Source organism: Erythrolamprus reginae, chromosome 13 (genome assembly GCF_031021105.1).
Source record: "Erythrolamprus reginae isolate rEryReg1 chromosome 13, rEryReg1.hap1, whole genome shotgun sequence".
Classification (NCBI taxonomy): domain Eukaryota; kingdom Metazoa; phylum Chordata; class Lepidosauria; order Squamata; family Dipsadidae; genus Erythrolamprus; species Erythrolamprus reginae.
This window is the reverse complement of record NC_091962.1, coordinates 11,268,617-11,292,607: the sequence shown is the minus strand read 5'-3', so window position 1 is coordinate 11,292,607 and position 23,991 is coordinate 11,268,617. Positions and strand designations below refer to the sequence as shown.

Sequence of the window (23,991 nt, the reverse complement as noted above, 5' to 3'; positions counted from 1 at the left end):
CATTATCGGACTCAATAGTGTCAACTCCCAACCCCCAACATTTCTCCCTTAGACTCTCCACGATTGACCTCTCCAGGTTCCTAAGAGGCCAGTAAGGGGCGTACATAAGTGCACTGATGTGCCTAACGTCCCCTGTCCAATTGTCTTTCCTTATCTCATATATCATATATATTCTGTCCCTCTCATCTACTTCTCTTCTTTTTTACTTACTATCTTTATATATATTACTTAATGCCTATTCTCTTCCATATGTATTGCATATTGGACAAAGAATAAATAAATAAATAAATAAATAAATAAAAACATTGCAGCTAAATGTGTTTTTTCTGTTAAGAAATGTTATGTTTTTAATAAGCCTGGTCGTTTAGCTAAATTCTGTAAGAGAAATGGAAGAGCTACAACTGGCAATGTACTAATTGCTCATAAAAAGGTTGATATGAGTGTAAAGAACAAACAAACCAGGAAATAAGAGCATAATTTATGGATTGTAGATAGCGGAGCTACGCGTTGTTTGGTTAATGATAAGTGTTTTGCTAAGCTAGCTCCAAGCAATCAAATATTAGTTTTGCTAACGGCTGGAGAATAAAGTCTGCAGGTGGAGGAACTGCAAAATGCTTGTTTCTACAAGAAGAAATGTATTCCTCAGTTAAACCATAATTTGTTATCTGTAAATGTTTTAACTCAAATGGGCTTACAGAAAGTAAATATATTATTTTAAAAAAGCAGATTTCAGAGTAATTGCAGTATTATGTAATGGTTTATATGTTATGAACGAGGAAAAAGTAGTTGCAGTTAATTCTATGTTTGTTAACAAGAAACCTTATGATGAAGGTATACACATGTTACACAGAAGAATGGGGCATTTAAATTTTCAGTTATTAAGAAAAACAGTTAATTTAGTTAATGGTATAAAGATTAAGCCATGTTCTAGATAGGTGAATTGTAGCGTTTGCAATGAAGAAAAAAGTCAGGTGGTTTTCTGCAAACCGTTTTGATGGATTTAGAATATACTGTAATATAATTATAATATAAATATAATATAATATAATATTATATTTATTATATTATATTATATTATATTATATTTATTATATTACATTACATTACATTACATTATATTATATTACATTAATTATATTATATTCAATTTATTAGATTTGTATGCCGCCCCAAGTCTTCGTAGAGGGGCGGCATACAAATCTAATAAATTGAATATTATAATATAATATAATATAATATAATATAATATAATATAATATAATATAATATAATTCAATTCTTTATTGGCCAAGTATGATTGGACACACAAGGAATTTGTCTTGGTGCCTATGCTCTCAGTGTACATAAAAGAAAAAGAGACATTTGTCAAGAATCATGTGGTGCAGCACTTAATGATTGTCATAGAGGTCAAATAAGCAATGAAGAAACAATCAATATTAATAAAAATCTTAGGATACAAGCAACAAGTGACAGTCATACAGTCCTAAGTGGGAGGAAAAGGGTGATAGGAATGATGAGAAAAAACTAGTAGAAATAGAAGTGCAGATTTAGTAAAAGGTTTGACAGTGTTGAGTGGATTATTTGTTTAGTAGAGTGGTGTTCGGGGAAAAATTGTTCTTGTGTTTAGTTGTCTTGGTGTGCAGTGCTCTGTAGTGACGTTTTGAGGGTAGAAGTTGAAACAGTTTATGTCCAGGATTTGAGGGATCAATGGAAGGCAGGTTGGCAGCAATTGTTTTTTCTGCGGTTCTGATTCTCCTCTGAAGTCTGTGTCCATCTTGTTGGGTTGCAGGACCAAACCAGACAGTGATAGAGGTGCCGATGACAGACTCAATGATTCCTCTGTAGAACTGGATCAGCAGCTCCTTGGGCAGTTTGAGCTTCCTGAGCTGGCGCAGAAAGAACATTCTTTGTAGTGCTTTTTTGATGATGTTTTTGATGTTAGGTGACCATTTTAGGTCTTGAGATATGATAGAACCTAGAAATGTGAAGGTCTCTACTGTTGATACTGTTGATTTAAGACGAAGGATATTCTAGAGGTAGCCTTTGTTGATTTGATTGGTCCTATGAAAGCTAGCTATGGTGGTGCAAGATACGTGTTAAATATTATCGATCATTTTTCTAGGCTTGGTTTTTGTTATGCTATGAAATCAAAAACAGAAACTTGTAAGAAATTTGAAGAGTGGATTAGGTTTGTTGAGCAGAAGCAGAAAGTGATAAGTGTAGTGGCGGATAACAGCACTAAATTTACCAATCAAAGGATTATGGGTTTGTTGAAAACGAAAGGAATTGATCATAGGCAGTCTGTACCGTATAGGCCACAGTATAATGCGTTTGTAGAACGTAGAGGTCAGACTTGCAAACTATGGTCAGAACCATGATTAGAGATTCAGGTTTGTCGAGTCAGCTATGGGGTGAAGCATTCACGTGTGCCATTATTATATTAAATAGAAACATAGAAACATAGAAGACTGACGGCAGAAAAAGACCTCATGGTCCATCTAGTCTGCCCTTATACTATTTCCTGTATTTTATCTTACAATGGATATATGCTTATCCCAGGCATGTTTAAATTCAGTTACTGTGGATTTACCAACCACATCTGCTGGAAGTTTGTTCCAAGGATCTACTACTCTTTCAGTGAAATAATATTTTCTCATGTTGCTTTTGATCTTTCCCCCAACTAACTTCAGATTGTGTCCCCTTGTTCTTGTGTTCACTTTCCTATGAAAAATACTTCCCTCCTGAACCTTATTTAACCCTTTAACATATTTAAATGTTTCGATCATGTCCCCCCTTTTCCTTCGGTCCTCCAGACTCTACAGATGGAGTTCCTTAAGTCTTTCCTGATACGTTTTATGCTTAAGACCTTCCACCATTCTTGTAGCCTGTCTTTGGACCCGTTCAATTTTGTCAATATCTTTTTGTAGGTGAGGTCTCCAGAACTGAACACAGTATTATTCCAAATGTGGTCTCCCTGATATATATGATTATATATGTGGTGAATTCTCCAACTGGTGATATACTGTTCACAAAATGGTGTGGGAAGAAACCTGATCTGAGCTATATGCATGGATAATATATTTCCCTTAACAATCTAACATAACCGATACACCAACAGCATTTAAATATCTTGCTGGTTCTGGACAAACAAGAAATCGGTGGTCCTTGGAGTTGGCACAGAGCAGCCGCTGAGGACCTGGTTTGGAGAATGCTACAGATATGCCACCAAAAATGCCACACCTCCCCCCTCTTGGGGATCCTCCCCAGTTGGGCAAGAACTTGTGCCTTAAGCCCCCTCCTCCTCCCTGGAGCCCAGGGGCACCCACTCTGCCCTGCCTTGTCCCATTAGAGAGGCTGGCACAGCGGTGCCAAGCCAGGAGGCAATTTGGCAGTGGTGCCACCTGGGATCCGTTGGGGGGAGGCAGGGGCTTGTTACTTATTGGAAAACCTCAAAGAAGGCAGGGGGGGTGAGGGCGGCAGAAGAAAGATGGAGGGGAGGAAGCCGGCCCGAGTCTTTGGAGAAGGGCAGCATACAAGTCTAATAAATTAATTTTTTCTTTCAAAATAAACCTGCCTCGGAGTCTCTCCCCATTTCGAGAGAATCCGATTCCCATCAGGGATACGGTTATCGATTGAGGGTGATGAGGATTGCAAGCCAGACAGAGAGGGGGTGGGGGGGCTAAGGATCATTGTCTTCTTTTAATCCATCAGGGTGGAGTCCAGACAAGTGAATGGAGCTAGCGGAGTGTTTCCTGGCCCATTGCCCTTCCTGTCGCCAGGGTGGAGTTTTGTTCGGCAGATAATATTCTCATCGTGCCCAGAGGAATATCTGCCTCTACTGAGGGTCGAACCCACAGCCTCCTGATTGTGAGGGGAGAGCCCCCCTCTAGGCCATCACACCACTCCGAGAGGGGCTAAAAAGGATCCCACTCCAAAATTAAAAAAATGATTGATGGCTACAGGAAATGACTGATACTGTAATTGAATTCACTCCGAGACTCCTTTTGCTAGGTATTGTAAAAAAAAAAAATCATACCCCCAAAACATCAAATACTTAATGTTACACATAGGGACAGCAGATAGAATCATTTACACGCAACAATGGAAAGATCATCAGATACCCTTGGAGAAAGAGTTCATCCAAAAAAATATATTTATTTATTCAATTTTTTATGCCGCCCTTCTCCTTAGACTCAGGGCGGCTTACAACATGTTAGCAGTAGCACTTTTTAACAGAGCCAGCCTATTGCCCCCACAATCCGGGTCCTCATTTGACCCACCTCGGAAGGATGGGAGGCCGAGTCAACCTTGAGCCGTTGATGAGATTTGAACCGCTGACCTACAGATCTACAGTCAGCTTCAGTGGCCTGCAGTACAGCACTCTACCTGCTGCGCCACCCCGTCTCCGATTGCGCAGAAACGGACAAGCTAATGACGGAGCTGAATGGCCAAAAAGACTCGGACTATTATAACACTTGGACTAAATGGTATAAATTGATCGGGGGAAAAAAAAGAGGACAAAATAATAGAAGGAGATGGATGTGGGGAAGAGAAAAGATTATGAAGAATCATCCTGTATACAATGTATTAATAGGAATGTAAATACAGTGTTCTCTCGCTTTTCGCGGGGGATGCGTTCCGAGACCACCCGCGAAAGTCGAATTTCCATGAAGTAGAGATGCGGAAGTAAATACACTATTTTTGGCTATGAACAGGATCACAAGCCTTCCCTTAAGACTTTAAACCCCTAAATTGCAATTTTCCATTCCCTTAGCAACCATTTAGATTATTACTCACCGTGTTTATTTACTAAAGTTTATTTAAAAAATACTTATTAAAAGCAGACGAAAGTTTGGCGATGACATATGATGTCATTGGGTGGGAAAAACCATGGTATAGGGGAAAAAACAGCGAAGTATTTTTTTAATTAATATTTCTGAAAAACCGTGGTATAGACTTTTCGCCAAGTTCGAACCCGCGAAAATCGAGGGAACACTGTATATGGATTTCGATCTACCTGAAAATATTAAGAAGTAAATATAAAAAAATGTATTAAAACTCTGGCAAGGAAAAAAATAGAAAGAGAACTTTCCAACGCCACCTAATTCGTGCGTTTTAATAACATTTTGCCAGGGGACAATCAGAGCACAGGGCAAGGCACCAGAAGAGGGAAGACTGGAGAAGTCGATGGCACGATGAAGGATGTAGAGACCGGTTCTTCTTGGTGGTTTTCGGCTGCTGAAGTCTCGAACCGCGCGAGCCTTCAGTGGTTGGGTTGGCCTTTGGGAAGCCAACGAGGTAAGTGGCTTGCGATGGACGGCATCTCGAAGCCTCAATTCCCAGAGTCTCCTTTCCTTGGTGGGCTTCCGTGTCGGTTGAGGTTGGAAGCCAAGAGAGAACGTTGGACCTTCTCCTCCGCCCTTCTCCTTCTGGACGTTGCCTTCAACAGCTTCTGAACGGCATTGTGGCTTTTGATCCTGCTGATGGGGTGGTATTGCTGAGATGGGGGGTTACCATTGCTGGGGTGGAGGGCAGAACTCCTGAGGTGGGGGGCAGCAGTACTGAAGTGGGGGATAGTACAGCAGAGGTGAGGTCAGCACTCCAGGGTTTCTGATAATGGTTCTTACATTTCTCATGATGATTCTCCTCTCCCGTGGTGTCAAGCGTTGTAGGCCTTCAGGGTTTGGGAAGCCAATTAGATAAGCGCCTTGTGGTGGACAGTATCTCGAAGGATGGGGGTAGCCCTGCTGCGTCTGGGGGAAGCCCTGCTGAGCTTGGGGGAAGCCCTGCTGGGTTTGGGAGTTGCCCTGCTGAGCTTGGAGGTAGACCTGCTGAGTTTGGGGGTAGCCCTGCTGTGCTTGGGGGTTGCCCTGCTGAGTATGGGGGTTGCCCTGCTGAGGTGGGGCATTCCAATGCTGAGATGGGGCGTTCCACTGCTGAGATGCGGCGTTCCACTGCTGAGATGGGGAGGATGATTGGTTGTTCTGCTGATTCTGGTAGGACATCCTGGTGGGCTTCAAGGAACCTGGGAAAGCGACAAAAAGAAGAATCGTCCGGTACCTTCAACCATCAGAAAACTCATTTAGTCATCTACTGCCTTTCAGCCTGCTTTCCTGCCTCCCTTGGGGGTAGACTGTGACTGTGACTTCTCTGTGCCGGCCCCGACTCTCTGGAACCAGCTCCCCTCAGAGATTAGAACTGCCCCTACCCTCCTTGCCTTTCATAAACTCCTCAAAACCCACCTTTGTCGTCAGGCATGGGGGAACTGAAATATCTCCCCCAGGCTTATACAATTTATGTATGGTATATTTATATGTGTGTCTGCTTAATAATGGGGTTTTTAAAATATTTTAAATTGTAAATTATTAGATTTGTCATGAACTGTTTTTATTGTGTTGTGAGACGCCCCGAGTCTGCGGAGAGGGGCAGCATACAAATCTAATTATTATTATTATTATTAATAATAATAATAATAATAATAATAATAATAATAATAGACTGCTCTTGGACTTGGAGGATCCACTCCACCTCCCTTACACACCAGTTGTTCCCTAACCAAGTTCAGCCAAGTTATTTATTCTTTTTATTATAATTTAGATTAGGCCAATCACCAGCTCCCAAATTCATAAACCTGAATTAAACAATCTATTCCCAAGCAGGGTGATTTTTGCCAATTCTTTGTGGTTTCTCCCAATGTGTAAATCTAGAAATAATCACCCAAGACTAAAAACACACCCATTCGATTCAAGCAGCTGCCAATAACCCATTTTTTTAAAAAAAATTGACTTTCCTTTTTTGAATATTGCAACCTTCATTTGGCCTCAAGCCAAAATAAATCTGAATTTAAGTTTAATCTTAAGTAAACATCTTCAGTTTTTAAGGTGTATTAAAGTTCCTGTTAAAGATTAAAATAGCCAAATTCTGTTCAAGCACCCTGCAATAACTCTGTTTGTTCTTTAAAACCTGGGTTTCCTTCTTTCTCCACGATTGCAACTTTCATCTGAATTCAAAGTGAAATAAATCTGAGTAAAAATCTGAATTAATCTTAAAACCTTCAGTTTTTAGGGTGCATAGAAGCACCTGCTAAAGATTAAAACACAGAAATTCAGTTCAAGCATCTTTCAATAATTCTTCTTCTTCTCTGATTGCAACCTGCATCCAAATCTGAAATAAATCTGAATTTAAGTTTAGGCTTCAGTTAAAATCTTCTGTTTTTAGCATGCATTGAAACTCCTGCTAAAGATTAAAACCACTGCATTTAATTCAAGCACCCGGCAATAACTCTGTTTTTTTAAAAATCTGGGTTTCCTTCTTCCTCCAAGATTGCAACTGAGCTTAAAACTGAAATAAAGCTGAATTGAAACTTAGGTTTAAGTTAAAATCTTCAGATTTTTAAGATGCATTAAAACATCCGCTAAGCAGCTGCATTCAATTCAAACACTCTGCAATAATTCGGTTTCTTAAAAAAAAAAAACCCTGGGTTTCTTTCTTCCTCCCTGATTGCAAGCTTTATCCAAATTCAAACTAAAATAAATCTGAATTTAAATTTAGGCGTTAAGTTAAAACCTTCATTTTTTAAGTTGCACCGAAACAGCAGCTAACGATGAAAACAGCGGAAAACCAATGACCTGGGTTTTTTCCCTCTCTTCCTTCCATCAAGATTGCAGACTTCATCCGAATTGAAACTAAATAAATCTGAATTTAAATTTAGGCATTAAATTAAAATCTTCAGTTTTTAAGGTGTACCGAAACAGCTGCTAACAATGAAAACAGCTACGGTCCATTCAATAACTTGGCTATTTCCCTCTCTTCTTTCAACCACCTTCATTCAAATTCAAGCCGAAATAAATCTGAATTTCAGCTTGCAGGTCTTTCGATGGTCAGGCAGGTGGAAAGAAGCCCAAACTACTCACCAACGTGGAGATACGATCTGAGTCTTCAGTAGCTGTGAGAGCGAAGCGAATTGAGGAAGCCAGAAAGCCTTGGAGAATTTATAGGGCCGCCACTGTTGGCATTGAGTTCTTCCTTCTTAGATTCCAGAGGGAGGAGAAGGAACACCTCTTTCTGAATGTGAAACCACCCTTTTGCAACGCTAAACCTTTTTTATGTAGCCGTTCTGGCATTACTCGGAATGGGGGTTAATTATTTGCCATTTCATCAGATAAAGAGGGAGATGGAGATAAAGGGGGAGAGAGAGAGAGAGAGATAAATAGAAAGAGAAAGAGAGAGAGAAAGAAAGAAAGAAAGAAAGAAAGAGGAAGAGAGCTAGAGAGAAAGAAAGATAGGGAGAAAGAGATAGAAAGAGAGAGAAAGAGGAATAGAGCTAGAGAGAAAGAGAGAGAGAGAAAGACATAGATGAAGAAAGATAGAGAGAAAAATAGAGAGAAAGAGATAGAGAGAGAAAGAAGAAGAAGAGAGAGAGGTAAATAGAAAGAGAAATAGATGAAGAAAGATAGAGAGAAAGAGAGATAGAGGAAGAAAGATAGAAAGAAAGAGACAGAAAGAGAGAAAGAAAAAGGAAGAGAGCTAGGGAGAAAGAGAGAGAAAAATAAATAAAGAGAAAGAAAGAGAAAGAGAGAGAGAGATAAATAGAGAGAAAGAGAGAGAGGAAGAACGATAGAGAGAAAGATAGAAAGAGAAAGGAAGAGAGCTAGAGAGAAAGAGAGAGAAAGATAAAGAGAGAGAAAGAGAGATAGAGGAAAAAAGATAGAGAGAAAGAGATGGAAAGAAAGAGAGAAAGAGAGAAAAAAAATAAATAGAGAGAAAGAGGAAGAGAGAGAGACAAATAGAGAGAGAGAGAGGGAGAACGATAGAGAGAAAGATAGAAAGAGGAAGAGAGCTAGAGAGAGAAAGAGAGAGAAAGATAGATAGAGAGAAAGAGAGATAGAGGAAGGGAGAGAGAAAGAGAAAGAAAGAGGAAGAGAGCTCGAGAGAAAGATAGAGAGAGAGAGAGAAAAATAAAGAGAGAGAAAGAGAGAGAGAGAGAAATAGAAAGAGAGATAGAGGAAGATAGAACGCAGAGCACCCAATTTGCACTGAAAGATGTTGAAAGAAAACGCAGCGCGTCGGGTAGAAGCCACGCCACAATTCCTTGTGTGTCCAATCACACTTGGCCAATACAGAATTCTATTCTATTCTTTATTCTATTATTCTATTCTATTCTTCTCTGTTCTATTCTTCTCTATTCTATTACAAGGAAACCTCTCTTTAATTCTGTTTATCTTTTCCCTGATTCAGGTTTCCTCTGGAAACTCTGAGTCAATAAAAAAGATCATAAATTCAGGCTGTTTTGCAAGACCAAATATAATGCATTGATTTATTGTTCTTTCCAATCAGGAAATTTCTCCTTAATTCTGGGCTTCTTATCTCCTTCTTTAGTTTCCGCCCATTGCTTCTTGTTCTACCCTCAGGTGCTTTGGAGAATAGGTAGAGTCCTTCTTCTTTGTGGCAACCCCTGGGATATTGGAATGATACTATCATGTCTCCCCTGGTCCTTCTTTTCTTTTTTAAAAGTTTTTTATTGTTTTTTATACATTTAAAACAGAAAACATCTATTTACAGATCATTGCCAGTTACATTTTGTCTTTACTTCTATGATACAGGAAAATGAAAATAAAATAACAGGAAAATGAGAAACTTACTTTGATCCAGAAAGAAAGATATTAAGATAGCAAAAGTTGTGAGCGTATACATATATTTGCAGTAAGCCAATTGAAGAAAAAATTATCAGATATTTCGGTACACCTTTAGTCTGAAATTAACTGTCATTCTGTCTGATATCTTTTTTGAATCCACTTGTGCCATTTCTCCCATATTTTAGCGGTTTCATTATCTTTTGTTTCCTTAATGTCCCTAGACATGTAACTATGTCAAGGGAACTATGTTCAATTCAATTCAATTCAATTTATTGGATTTATATGCCGCCCCTCTCCGAAAACTCGGGGCGGCTAACAACAGTCATGAACAATATACATGAACAATATACAGTAAAAATCCAATACTAAAAACTAACTTAAAACCCCTTAATGTATAAAACCAGCATACGTACAAACATACCATACATACAGTTGTATCAGCCTAGGGGGAGAAGAAGTCTTAATTCCCCCATGCCTGGCGGCAGAGGTGGGTTTTGAGTAGCTTACGAAAGGCAAGGAGGGTAGGGGCAGTTCTAATCTCTGGGGGGAGTTGGTTCCAGAGGGCTGGGGCCACCACAGAGAAGGCTCTTCTCCTGGGTCCCGCCAAGTGGAATTGTTTCGTTGACGGGACCCGGAGAAGGCCCACTCTGTGGGACCTAACTGGCCGCTGGGATTCGTGCGGCAGAAGGCGGTCTCGGAGATATTCTGGTCCGATGCCATGAAGGGCTTTAAAGGTCATAACCAACACTTTGAATTGTGACCGGAAACTGATCGGCAACCAATGCAGACTGCGGAGTGTTGATGTGACATGGGCATATTTAGGAAAGCCCATGATTGCTCTCGCAGCTGCATTCTGCACGATCTGAAGTTTCCGAACACTTTTCAAAGGTAGCCCCATGTAGAGAGCGTTACAGTAGTCGAACCTCGAGGTGATGAGGGCATGAGTGACTGTGAGCAGTGACTCCCGGTCCAAATAGGGTCGCAACTGATGCACCAGGCGAACCTGGGCGAACGCCCCCCTCGCCACAGCTGAAAGATGTTCCCTTAATGTCCCTTGGCAAATAACTAAGGGTAAAAGGAAGAAGAAACCGCTATGGTTTAGCAATGATGTAAGGGCTATAGTGTGATTTAAAGCTGAAATTAGTGGTTTTAGTCAGTGGTTTCGATCCAAAAGCCTGGGAACAGAATAGCCTATGAACAATTACTGAATGAAAACAATCAATTTATCCCAACTCAAGATTTACAAAACAAAGGGATTGTTATAGATTGGATACATTACTTACAGATAAAATCCAAATATATAATGAAGATAAAAACAAAATAGGATTTCAGAAAACAAATGAATTGGATAAAATATTATTGGGCACGGAGGAAAAGTTCCTTTCCAATATATTCAATATATTTGTTGAACAAAAGATTAGGCCAAGCCAGGGTACCATGATTGCCTGGGCCCAAACTTTCGGCTATACAGTACTATTAATTTAAACAAATGAGAAAAAATATGGACTAATTAGCAATATCATCCACATATAAGAAGTCTTTGGAGAGGGGCGCACATACAAATCTAATAAATTTATTATTATTATTATTATTATTATTATTATTATTATTATTATTATTATTATGAAAACATTTACAAAATGTTTTACACGTGGCCCCGGCCCTCTGGAATCAACTCCCTCCAGAGATTAGAACGGCCCCCACCCTCCTTGTCTTTCGCAAATTACTCAAGACCCACCTTTGTCGCCAGGCATGGGGGAGTTAGGATATTCCTTCCCCTAGGCCATTGCAAGTTATGCATGGTATGTTTGTGTGTGTGTTTGGTTTTTATAATAAGGGTTTTTAGTTGTTTTCTTAAATTGGATTGTTACATGTTGTTTTTTATCATTGTTGTTAGCCGCCCCGAGTCTGCGGAGAGGGGTGGCATACAAATCCAGTAAATAATAATAACAATAATAATAATTTGCCAGCTGCCCACTTATCTAAAATGCATTCAAATTCGTCCCTGGAATGTTGGAAATGTAAAGAAATCAGTGGAACATATTATCATGTATGGTGGACATGCCCAGCTGCAAAAAGGTTTTGGGGAAAAATTAGAAATCGTTTATAGAGCAAATTACCACCCAACAAGTCCCATTGAAACGGGAATTATATTTACTTGGAATAATCAGACAAAAATATCCAGAGAAGACAGATACTTAATATTGCATATCATAATCATTGCCAGGCTTGTGTACGTGCAGAATTGGAAACTAGACACCATCCCTTCAACATTAAATCTAATAAATCCATGAAATTGCGGAAATGGATAATATGACATTTGAAATTCAGGAAAGAGACGATACAGAATTTTACCAAACATGGAGCAGGCGGTACGAATGGGTCAATTAGAAAAAAATATTTAAAAGTTTAAATACTGTATCTCACAATTTGAAAGTAAATGGAAGAATGTAAGTACTCTTATTAATCCTTTAACCAAACCACGATGTACAGTGGTACCTCGACATACGAGTTTAATTCGTGCCAGAGCCAAGCTCGTATGTCGATCAATTCGTATCTCGAACGAATGCATTTAGATGTGGCTTTTCGCGCCGAGATAACTGGAAAAAATGGAATTCTTGCGCCACCTAGTGGACGCTCGGCTCTTATCCCGAATTTGAGCTCAGGTATCGAACAGAAATTTTGCTCACGTCTCAGCTCGTAACTTGGAATACTCGCATGCGGAGCAGCTCGTATCTAGAGGTACTACTGTATATACAATACAAAGATACGTCATTGTGTAGCAATTTTAATAATTTATGAAATGGTAATATGATTAAAAATAATATGATTAAGACAGAAAACAAAAGATACATTATATCAAAGTAGATATTAATAGGCTCATATAACTAGCCTGCAATAAATAAGGTGAAAAGGTTGGTTGATGTCTGTGTATATCATTGAGTGTTTAAGATTTGATATATAACTGTAAGTATGAAATATTATATATGTTTACGTGTTTGAATATTTTGTAAGATGTGTCTTGTCTCTGTTTTTCTTTTTATGGTGTTTGTTTTAAATGTAAATACTTAATGATCTTTGTTTTTTTTAAAAAAGACAACTTTCCAATGTCAGCTAATTTATGCATTTTAATAACATTTTGGCAAGGGACAAGCAGAGCGTAGGGCAAGGCACCAGAGGTAGGAAGATAGGAGAAGATGATGACAAGATGAAGGATGAAGAGACCGGTTCTTCTCGGAAGTTCTCATGTTGGTTTTCGGCTGCCGAGGTCTCCAACCACGTGGACTTTCGGTGTTCGGCTTGGCCTTCGGGAAGCCAACAAGGTAAGTGGCTTGCAGTAGACGGCGGTCTCGAAGCCTCAATTCCCAGGGTCTCATTTCCTCGGTGGGCTTCCGTGTCGGTTGACGTTGGAAGTCAAGAAAGATCCTTGGACCTTCTCCTTCGCCCTTCCCCTTCCGGGCGTTGCCTTCAACAGCTTCTTAACGGCGTTGTGGATTTCGATCCTGTTGCTTGAGGCATCGTTGCTGAGGTGGGGGTTACCACTGCTGAGGTGGGGGGCAGAACTGCCGAGGTGGGGGTTACCACTGCTGAGGTGGGGGGCAGAACTGCCGAGGTGGGGGTTACCACTGCTGAAGTGGGGGGCAGAACTGCCGAGGTGGGGGTTACCATTGTAGAGGTGGGGGGTACCACGGCTGAGGTGGGGGGCAGAACTGCAGAGGCAGGGGTTACCCCTGCTGAGGTGGGGGTCAGCACTGCTGAAGTGGGGGGTACCACGGCTGAGGTGGGGGTTACCATTGTAGAAGTGGGAGGTCCCATGGCTGAGGTGGGGGGCAGAACTGCTGAGGTGGGGATTACTACTGTAGAGGTGGGGGGTACCCCTGTTGAGGTGGGGGTCATCACTGCTGAGATGGGGGGTCCCACGGCTGAGGTGGGGGTTACCATTGTAGAGGTGGGAGGTCCCGTGGCTGAAGTGGGGGGCAGAACTGCAGAGGCGGGGGTTACCCCTGCTGAGGCAGGGGGTAGCACTGCTGAGGTGGGGGGCAGAATTGCTGAGGTGAGGGGCAGAACTGAGGTGGGGGCAGAACTGAGCTGGGAGGCAGAACTGCTGAGATGGGGTACAGAACTGGTGAAGTGGGGGGTAGCACTGCAGAGGTGGAGGTAGCACTGCTGAGGTTGGGGACAGAACTGAGGGGGGCAGAATTGCTGAAGTGAGGGGCAGAACTGCTGAGGTGGTAGCACTGCAGTCGTGGGGGGTAGCACTACTGAGTTGGGGGGCAGAACTGAGGTGGGGGGCAGCATTGCTGAGGTGGAGGGTAGCAATGCAGAGGTGGGGGGCAGAACTGCTGATGTGGGGGGCAAAATTGTTGAGGTGGGGGGCAGGACTGCTGAGGTGGGGGGTAGCACTGCAGAAGTGGGAAGACCTGAGGTATGGGATGGCATGGCTGAGGTGGGGGTAGCACTGCAGAGGTGGGGGGCAGAATTGCTGGGGTGGGGGGAAGCACTGCAGAATTGGGGGTAGCATTGCAGAGGCGGGGGGCAGAACTGCTGAGGTGGGGGGTAGAACTGCTGAGATGGGGGGCAGAACTGGAGAGGTGGAGGGTAGCATTGCAGAGGTGGGGGGTACCACTGCTGAGGTGGGGAGCAAAACTGCTGAGGTGGAGGGCAGAACTGCTGACATGAAGGGTAGTACTGTTGAGTCTGGTAGGACATCCTGCTGGGCTTCAAGGAACCTGGGAAAGAGACAAAAAGGAGAATTGTCTGGTTCTTTCAGTCATCAGAAAACTTATTTATTTCAGTCTGCTTTCCTGCTTCCCTTGGGGGGTAGACTGCTCCTGATCCACTCCACCTCGTCCCTGGAGTGGTCAGCCCACCCTCTGGATTCCTTTGGGGGGGGGAAAGAAATCCAACTCTTGCACAGTCTGAATTGCAAACTTCCAGAATTGTGAGCAACTAATCTAGATTTGAAAGGATCTTAGCCAGGAAGCTAAAGTGGGTTTATTTGGTTTTCTTTGGTTTTTTGCCAAATCAATGGGCTCAATCAATCAGAGGCAAAATATAGCACACTAGTGTGTTCCCTAACCAACTTCAGCCAAGTTGTTTATTCCTATTACTATAATAAGAAGCCAATCACCAGCTCCTATATTAATAAACCTAAATTAAACAATCTATTCCCAAGCAGGACGATTTTTGCCAATTCTTTGTGGTTTCTCCCAATGTGCAAATCTAGAAATAATCACCCAAGACTAAAAAAAAATCCATTCAATTCAAGCACCTGCCAATAACCCATTTTTTAAAAAAATTGACTTGTCTTTTTTGAAGATTGCAACCTTCATTGGGGCTCAAGCCAAAATAAATCTGAATTTAAGTTTAGGCTTAAGATAAAATGTGTTGGTTATGACCTATAAAGCCCTTCATGGCACTGGACCAGATTATCTCCGGGACCGCCTTCTGCTGCACGAATCCCAGCGGCCAGTTAGGTCCCACAGAGTGGGCCTTCTCCGGGTCCCATCAACTAAACAATGTCGTTTCGCGGGACCCAGGGGAAGAGCCTTCTCTGTGGCAGCCCCGGCCCTCTGGAACCAACTCCCCCAGAGATTAGAATTGCCCCCACCCTCCTCGCCTTTCGTAAGCTTCTTAAAACCCACCTCTGCTGTCAAGCACGGGGGAACTGAGATATTCTTTCCCCCTAGGCCTTTACAATTTATGCATGGTATGTTTGTATGTATGTTTGGTTTTATAATAAGGGGTTTTTTTAGTTGTTTTAATATTGGATTGTTACATGCTGTTTTTTATCACTGTTGTTAGCTGCCCCGAGTGTCTACGGAGAGGGGTGGCATACAAATAAAATAAATAAAATAAAATAAAATAAAATAAATAAAATAAAATAAAATAAAATAAAATATAATAAAATAATAAAATAATAAAATAATAAAATAATAAAATAATAAAATAAATAAAAATAAATAAAAATAAAATAAAATAAAATAAAATAAAATAAAATAAAATAAAATAAAATAAAATAAAATAAAATAAAATAAAATAAAATAAAATAAAATAAAATAAAATAAAATAAAATAAAATAAAATAAAATAAAATAAAATAAAATAAAATAAAATAAAAATAATAAAATAAAATAAATAAAAATAAAAATAAAATAAAATAAAATAAAATAAAATAAAAATAATAAAATCTTCAGGTTTTAAGGTGTATTAAAGTGCCTGCTAAAGATTAAAATAGCAGTAATCTATTCAAGCACCCTGCAATAACTCAGTTTGTTCTTTAAAAACTGGGTTTCCGTCTTTTTTCATGATTGCAACGTTCTTCTGAATTCAAAGTGAAATAAATCTGAATTAAAATCTGAATTAATCTTAAAACCTTCAGTTTTTAAGATGCATAGAAGCACCTGCTAAAGATTAAAACAGCCACATTCAACTTAAGCATCTTTCAATAATGCTTCCTTTTTCTGTGATTGAAACCTGCATCCGAATCTGAAATAAATCTGAATTTAAGTTTAGGGTTAAGTTAATTTTTTTTTGTTTTTAACATGCATTGAAACATGCACTAAAGATGAAAACAATTGCATTCAATTCAGCACCCTGCAATAACACAGTTTGTTTTTGTTTTTTTAATGTGGGTTTCCTTCTTCCTCCAAGATTGCAACTGAATTTTAACTGAAATAAAACTGAATTTAAAGCTTAGGTTTAAGTTAAAATCTTCAGATTTTTAAGGTGCATGAAAACATCCGCTAAACAGCTGCATTCAAGTCAAACACTTTGCAATAATTTGATTTCTTTAAAAAAAAACCTGGGTTTCTTTCTTGCTCCATGTTGGCAAACTTAATCCAAATTCAAGGTAAAATAAATCAGGATTTAAATTTAGGCATTGCGTTAAAGCCTTCAGTTTTTAAGGTCTACTGAAAAGGCCGCTAAAATGGATGAAAACAGCCATTGAAAACAGCTCCGTTCCATTCAATAATTTGTGTTTTTTCTCTCTTCCTTCCATCAAGATTGCAGACTTTATCTGAATTCAAACTAAATTAAATCTGAATTTAAATGTAGACGTTAAGTTAAAACTTTCAGTTTTTAACATGCACCAAAACAGCCGCTAACAATGAAAACAGCTGCGTTCCATTCAATAACTTGAATTTTTCCCCTCTCCTCTTCCAAATCCAAGCCGATTGCATACAATTCAGCACCCTGCAATAACACAGTTTGTTTGTTTTTTTAATGTGGGTTTCCTTCTTCCTCCAAGATTGCAACTGAGTTTTAACTGAAATAAAGCTGAATTTAAAGTTTAGGCTTAAGTTAAAATCTTCAGATTTTTAAGGTGCATCAAAGCAGCTGCTAACGATTAAAACAGCTGCATTCAATTCAAACACCCTGCAATTATTCTTTACGAAACCTGAGTTTTTCTTTCTCTGTGACTGCAGACTTCATCCGAATTCAAAGTAAAGAAAATCTGAATTTAAATTTAAATTTAGGCATTAAGTTAAAAACTATAGTTTTTAACATGCACTAAGGATGAAAACAGCTGCGTTCCATTCAATAATTTGGGTTTTTCCCTCTCTTCCTTCCACCACCTTCATCCAAATTCAAGCCGAAATAATTCTGAATTTCAGCTTGCTGGTCTTTCCATGCTAAGGCTGGTGGAAGCAACCCCAAACTACTCACCAATGTGGAGATGCGACCTGAGTCTTCAGTAGCTTGGAAAGCAAAGCGAATTGAGGAAGCCAGAAAGCCTTGGAGAATTTATAGGGCAGCCACTGAATATTCTGTTGGCTTTGAGTTCCTCCTTATTGGATGCCAAGGGGAGGAGAAGACACACCCTTTCCAAATGTGAAACAACCCCCTTTGCAATACTAAATCTTTTTTATGTGGTCGTTTTGGTATTAATCAGCACCGCTTGGCTGAACCATCATTAGGAAAGGGGTTAATTATTTGCCATTTCATCCAGAGATAGTAGCCTTGTTTCCTGATCAGATCTGAGTTGATTTCCTCCTCCGAAGGAGGCATAGTGTAAGAAAAATAATATAATTTCATAACACTCTTTTTGCCTTATGTAAACCCCTGTCTTTGTAAAAAGAGTAGGGGGACAAATATGGTCCACCCGATACTAAGAAATGTATCTGGCAAACCCATGTGTAAGTAACCTTCAGAAAGAATAAACAGGAGATGTGGAAATTATATGGAAACTGTAGAACAAATAGAATGAATTGAGACAGAAGCTTGGATAAATGATTAATTGACCTAGGTTCTGGAAATTCCCAAGAATTCCTAAGAGGTCCAGCCAAAAACGGAGATGAACAACGAGGAGAGATAGTGCTATGTAATGGAGCCACCCCAAAACCCCAAAAGAAACAAACAAAATAATAACCAACAGCCAACGTGGTTTTGTCCGGAACAAATCATGCCAAACTAACCTCATATCATTTTTCAGCACCGTAACTGAATCAGTAGACCAGCGTAATTCAGTAGATCTAATTTACGTGGACTTCAGTGAAGCTTTTGATAAAGTAGACCACAATCTCCTACTGTACAAATTGGAAAATATGGGATAGATTACAACGCATGTAGATGGATCAATATTTGGCTGACCAACCACACCCAATGAGATGTTCTCAACGTTTCCAGATCTACATGGAAGGAAGTAGGCAGCAGGGTACCACAGGGTTCAGTCCTGGGCCTGGTGCTCTTCAACATCTTCATCAACAACCTAGATGAGGGAATCGAGGGAGAACTAATCAAATTTGCCAATTGTGAATTGACTAGGTGATTGAGACATTTAATGCAGTGATTTTCAACCTTTTTTGAGCCATGGCACATTTTTTACATTTACAAAACCCTGGGTTACATTGAGGGGGCGGGGCGGCTAAAAAAAGGTTTGGACAAAAAAAATTTCTCTCTTCCTCCCTTTCTCTCTATTTCTCTCTCCCTCCTTCTTTCTCTCCCTTCTTTTTTCTCTCTCTCTCCATCCCTCTTTCTTTCTCTCTTCCTTCCTTCCTCTTTTTTGCTCTTTCTCCCTCCCTCCCTCCATGTCTTTCTCTCTCCCACATTCCCTCCCTTCCTCTCTCTCCCTTGCTTTCTTTCTCTCTCTTGTTCTCTCTCTCTCTTGCTTTCTCTCTCTCTCTCTTGTTTTCTTTTTCTCTTTTGCTTTCTTTCTTTCTCTCTCTCTTTCTCTCTCTCTCTTTCTTTCTCTCTCTCTTGTTTTCTTTCTCTCTCTCTCTCTCTCTTTCTTTCTCTCTCTCTTGTTTTCTTTCTCTCTCTCTTTCTTTCTTTCTCTTGTTTTCTTTCTCTCTCTTTTGCTTTCTTTCTCTCTTTCTCTCTTTGTTTCGTTCTCTCTCTCTTGTTTTCTTTCTCTCTCTCTTTCTTTCTCTCTCTCTCTCGTTTTCTTTCTCTGAGCTTCGCGGCACACCTGACCATGTCTCACGGCACACTAGTGTGCCGCGGCACACTGGTTGAAAAACACTGATTTAATGGGATTGAATGAATACAGATTAAAGATAGAAAGCTAGAAGTATTATATAAGAAATGTTGATTTGGTGTGTTAACAGTTAAATTGGGCTTGGGGAAAAACTTTAAAAAGTTGGGGCATACCAAATATATATTTCTAAGATGAAGATGGGGAAAGTTTGAAATGTTTTCATTTCCATTTGTCTTTTTTAGTTTTTAATATTGATAGGTTATAGGGGGGTATTTAGCTTTCAGTAAAATGTATAGGAAGAGGATGAAGGCACTTTGGCTGTTTAATGAGTTAGAAATATTGTTTTTGTTAAATTTGTGAAGAAATATTAATGATAAAATTTAATTTCATGACAATTGGTTTAACTGGATGAGAAAATTAGAACAGTATGCTGGGGGGTAAGATTGAACTAGTTACCCACAAAATATTTTCATCTTATTATATGAAAATAGATGAATGAATGTGGATAGATAAAAAAAAATTAACCCTGCCCCCCCCCCCCCAAAAAAAGATTGGTGCCTGAAAACCCAGAACCACTTTCAATTACTTTGCAAAATCCTTGTCCTCAAAGAAGCTTCCAGTCCTCATTAGCAATAGCATTATAGCATTTGGACTTATATCCCGCCTCATAGTGCTTTTACAGCCCTCTCTAAGTGGTTTACAGAGCCAGCCTACTGCCCCCCAACGACCTGGGTCCTCATTTCAAGTGTGAAATTGCTGAACTTCTAGCTAAAATATATAATATTTCTCTAAGATCAGGCAGTGTACCTGAGGATTGGAGGGAGGCAAATGTAACCCCGAATTTCAAGAAAGGATCTAGAGGTGATCCAGGAAATTAATAGACCGGTCAGTTTAACCTCAGTTCCAGGCAAAGTGATGGAAACCATTATTAAAGATAAAATTACTGGGCACATAGAAAAACAGGCATTGCTGAAATAAAGTCAACATGGTTTCTGCAAAGGCAAACCATGTCTTACTAACTTGTTAGAATTCTTTGAGGGAGTAAATAAACACATAGATAAAGGGGATAGAGGCGGCATACAAATCCAAATAATAAATAAATAAATAAAAATATTGTTTATCTTGACTTTCAAAAGGCTTTTGACAAAGTCCCTCACCAAAGGCTCCTAAAAAAAGCTCTTCAGCCACGGAATTAGAGGACAGGTCTTGTCCTGGATTGGTAACTGGCTAAATTGTAGGAAGCAAAGGGTGGCAATAAACGGACAATTCCCTGGATGGAAAGAAGTGAGAAGTGGTGTACCCCAAGGTTCAGTTTTGGGACCTTTACTTTTTAATTTATTCATTGATGAACTGGATGTAGAAGTAACCAAGTTGTCGAAGCGTGGAACTCATTACCGGACTCCATAGAGTCATTCCCAAACCCCCAACACTTTACCCTTAGACCAGTGATTTTCAACCTTTTTTGAGCCGCGGCACATTTTTTACATTTATAAAATCCTGGGGCACACCACCAACCAAAATGACACAAATAAATAAATAAATAAATAAATACATACATACATACATACATACATACATACATACATACATACATACATAAATAACCCCCTCATATATACAATCCCATGTAACATCCCCTTATAAATACCTGTACAGTCAATCATCAATCATCCCTCCTGAAATTTATACTACTGTCTCATTTCTGGGTACTTCTCCTGTCTTTCCCCCTTTTCTCTCTCATGTTTCTAATTTCTCTCTCTTCCTCCCTTTTTCCCTCATTCCTTCTCTCCCTCCCTTTCTCTCTCTTTCCTTTCTCTCATTCCCTTTCTCTCTATCCTTTCTATCTCTCACTTGTTCTTTCTCTCCCTCCCTTTCTGTCTCTTTCCTTTCTCTCATTCCCTCTTTGTCTCCTGGGGCTGACTGCGGCTGCCCTCCACCCCCCACCGCGGAGGGAAAGCATTTGGCATCGGCACCGCCAACCCCCCCTCCAGGAGCAGCAAAAGCCTCAGCGACGGAGCCGAAAGGGAAACGGCGCGATCCGTCACTTAGGCTTTTGCTGCTCCTGGAGGGGGGGGGGGAAAGGATTTTCTCCTCCCCACCCCCCCGGCAGCCAAACGTCGCTGAGGCTTTGGGCATCGGCGCCTTCCCTTCCACGAGCAGCAAAAGCCTCAGCGACGGAGCCGAAAGGCAAACGGTGTGCCCCGTCGCTGAGGGTCTTGCTGCTCGTAGAGGGGTGGCGCTGATGCTCCCTCTCGCCGCCCCCATCTCCCCACGACCGCCTGGGGCTGCTGCAGCCGGCACGCTCCCGCTCCCACCGCCAGTGCCCTCCCGCCGGGCCCAAAGGACACTTGCCGCCGATGCCAGGAAACTCCAGCTGGGCGGGGCGCTGCCGGTGCCTCCGAGCTCCCACTCGCTCTCCTTTTTCCCGCCTTCCTTCTTTGGGGCCCAGCAGGAGAGCGCCAGAAACCGCGGCAACGGGCAGGAACCGGGGGACAGCTGTGAGTGGGAGCTCGGAGGCACCGGCAGCGCCCCGCCCAGCTGGAGCTTGGCGGCACACCTGACTGTGTCTCGCGGCACACTAGTGTGCCGCGGCACACCAGTTGGGAAACGCTGCCTTAGACTGTCCACGGTTGACCTATCCAGATTCCTAAGAGGTCAGTAAGGGGCGAGTACAAGTGCACTAGAGTGCCTTCCGTCCCCTGTCCTATTGCTCTCCTATATGTCTCTCCTAAATAGTGGGGTAACAAAGTTTGCTGATGACACTAAATTGTTAAAAGTGAAACTGATTGTCGGGAGCTCCAGAAGGATTTCTCAAAATTGAGTGACTGGGCAACAAAGTGGCAAGTGCATTTTAACCTAAATAAGTGCAAAGTTATGCATATCGGGGCAAAGAACCCCAATTATACCTACCAATTGATGGGGACCAAGCTTTCTGAGACAACCCAAGAAAGGGATCTTGGGGTTTTGGTGGACAGCTCAATGAAGGTGTCAACCCAGTGCGTAGCAGCAGTAAAAAAAGCAAATTCCATACTTCGTATGATTAGGAAGGGAATTGAAAATAATAATAATTATAATAATAATTTATTGGATTTGTATGCCGCCTCTCTCCGTAGACTCGGGGCGGCTACAAATCCAATAAATTATAAGTCAGTAAAGTGTTGTATTGCCTCTGTACAAATTGATGGTGAGACCACCCTTGGAGTACTGTGTACAGTTCTGGTCACCTCACCTCAAGAAGGATATAATGGAACTGGAAAAGGTGCAAAAAAGGGCAACAAGTGTGATCAAGGAAATGGAGCCACCTCCCTTATGAAACCAGGTTGTAATGCCTTGGTCTCTTCAGCCTTGAAAGACGGCGTTTAAGGGGTGACTTGATCGAAGGGTATAAAATCATGCAAGGGATAGAAAAGGTGGATAGAGAAAAATTCTTTTCTCTATCACACAATACTGGGACGAGGGGGCCCTCCCTAAAATTCATAGGTTAGAAAGTGAGGACAAATCAAGGGAAATATTTCTTCACCCAGAGGGTCGTTGGTTTATGGAATTCACTTCCAGAAAAGGTCGTGACAGCTGTCAGCCTTGATAGCTTCAAGGCAGGATTAGACAGATTTATGGATGCCGAGTGTATCAGTGGTTATTGAAATGGATGTCCATGTGCCGCCTCTATGTTGGTTGGGGCAGGCAGGATTCCTTTAAGTACCATTTGTTGGGGGTCAAGGGAGGGTTTTGCCTTCTCTTTCTGCTCAAGATCCCCATGGACAATTGGCGGGCCACTGTGTGACACAGAATGCTGGACTCGATGGGCTTTGGCCTGATTCTGCATGGCTCTTTTATGTTCTAACGTAATAAAAGGACTGATGATCGCACGGGTGAAAAACAGCGTACACCTGGCGGACTGGGAGCAAATTTGGACTAGGAACATCAAATTCACAAAATCATCAGCATATAAAGAAAATCAATTGTGACCGGAAATTGATCGGCAGCCAATGCATAGATACCTTTGGAGAAGGAGGTTATTAAAAAAAAATTATGATTGCGCAGAAATGGAGAAGCTAACGATGGAGGTGAATGGCCAAAAAGACTCGGAGTAAAAAGACTTGGACTAAATGGTATAAATTGGTCCAAAAAAAGAGACAAAACAATAGTAGGAGATGAGTGTGGGAAAGAGAAAAGATTGTAAGGAATAATTCTGCATGCAGTGTATAAATGCAGAATGCAGCTGCGAGAGCAATCATGGGTTTTCCCAAATATGCCCATGTCACACCAACACTCCACAGTCTGCATTGGTGGCCGATCACTTTCCGGTCACAATTCAAAGTGTTGGTTATGACCTATAAAGCCCTTCATGGCATCAGACCAGATTATCTCCGGGACCGCCTTCTGCCGCACGAATCCCAGCGACCAGTTAGGTCCCACAGAGTTGGCCTTCTCCAGGTCCCGTCAACCAAACAATGTTGCTTGGGGAAAAGCCTTCTCTCTGGCGGCCCCGGCCCTCTGGAACCAACTCCCCCCAAAGATTAGAATCGCCCCCACCCTCCTTGCCTTTCGTAAGCTTCTTAAAACCCACCTCTGCCGCCAGGCATGGGGGAAACCCACCTCTGCCGCCAGGCATGGGGGAATCGAGATCCTCTTTCCCCCTAGGCCTTTACAATTCTACGCATGGTATGTTTTGTATGTATGTTTGGTTTTTTATATTAATGGGTTTTTAATCGTTCTTAGTATTGAATTACTATTGTACACTGTTTTATTGTTGCTGTTAGCCGCCCCGAGTCTCCGGAGAGGGGCGGCATACAAATCCAATAAATAAATATATATATAATGTATTAATATGAATGCAAATATATGGATGTCGGTCTACTTGAACATATTAAGATGTAAATATAAATAAATGAATGAAAACTATGGCAAGAAAAGAAAAAGAAAGACAACAGTCCAA

General features: G+C 41.0%; 1 protein-coding gene across 3 annotated transcripts; it reads right to left on the bottom strand.

Moving 5' to 3' along the window:
- Positions 1-4,135: 4,135 nt before the first annotated feature.
- LOC139175355 (uncharacterized) lies at positions 4,136-17,511 on the bottom strand. Of its 3 annotated transcripts, none has more exons than XR_011560514.1 (2): positions 17,306-17,454; positions 4,136-6,025 (listed from the first exon to the last, which is right to left on the bottom strand). XR_011560514.1 is itself a non-coding variant. In XM_070766422.1 (2 exons), exon 2 carries the CDS (start codon positions 14,311-14,313, stop codon positions 13,009-13,011), a length of 1,305 nt encoding a protein of 434 aa, XP_070622523.1. In that variant the 5' UTR covers positions 14,314-14,365; positions 17,306-17,511; the 3' UTR covers positions 12,746-13,008. The 3 variants fall into 3 exon arrangements, 1 of the variants encoding a protein (XP_070622523.1); XR_011560513.1 differs by lacking the exon at positions 17,306-17,454 and adding an exon at positions 7,914-8,170; XM_070766422.1 differs by lacking the exon at positions 4,136-6,025 and adding an exon at positions 12,746-14,365 and having other exon boundaries at positions 17,306-17,511.
- Positions 17,512-23,991: the final 6,480 nt, after the last annotated feature.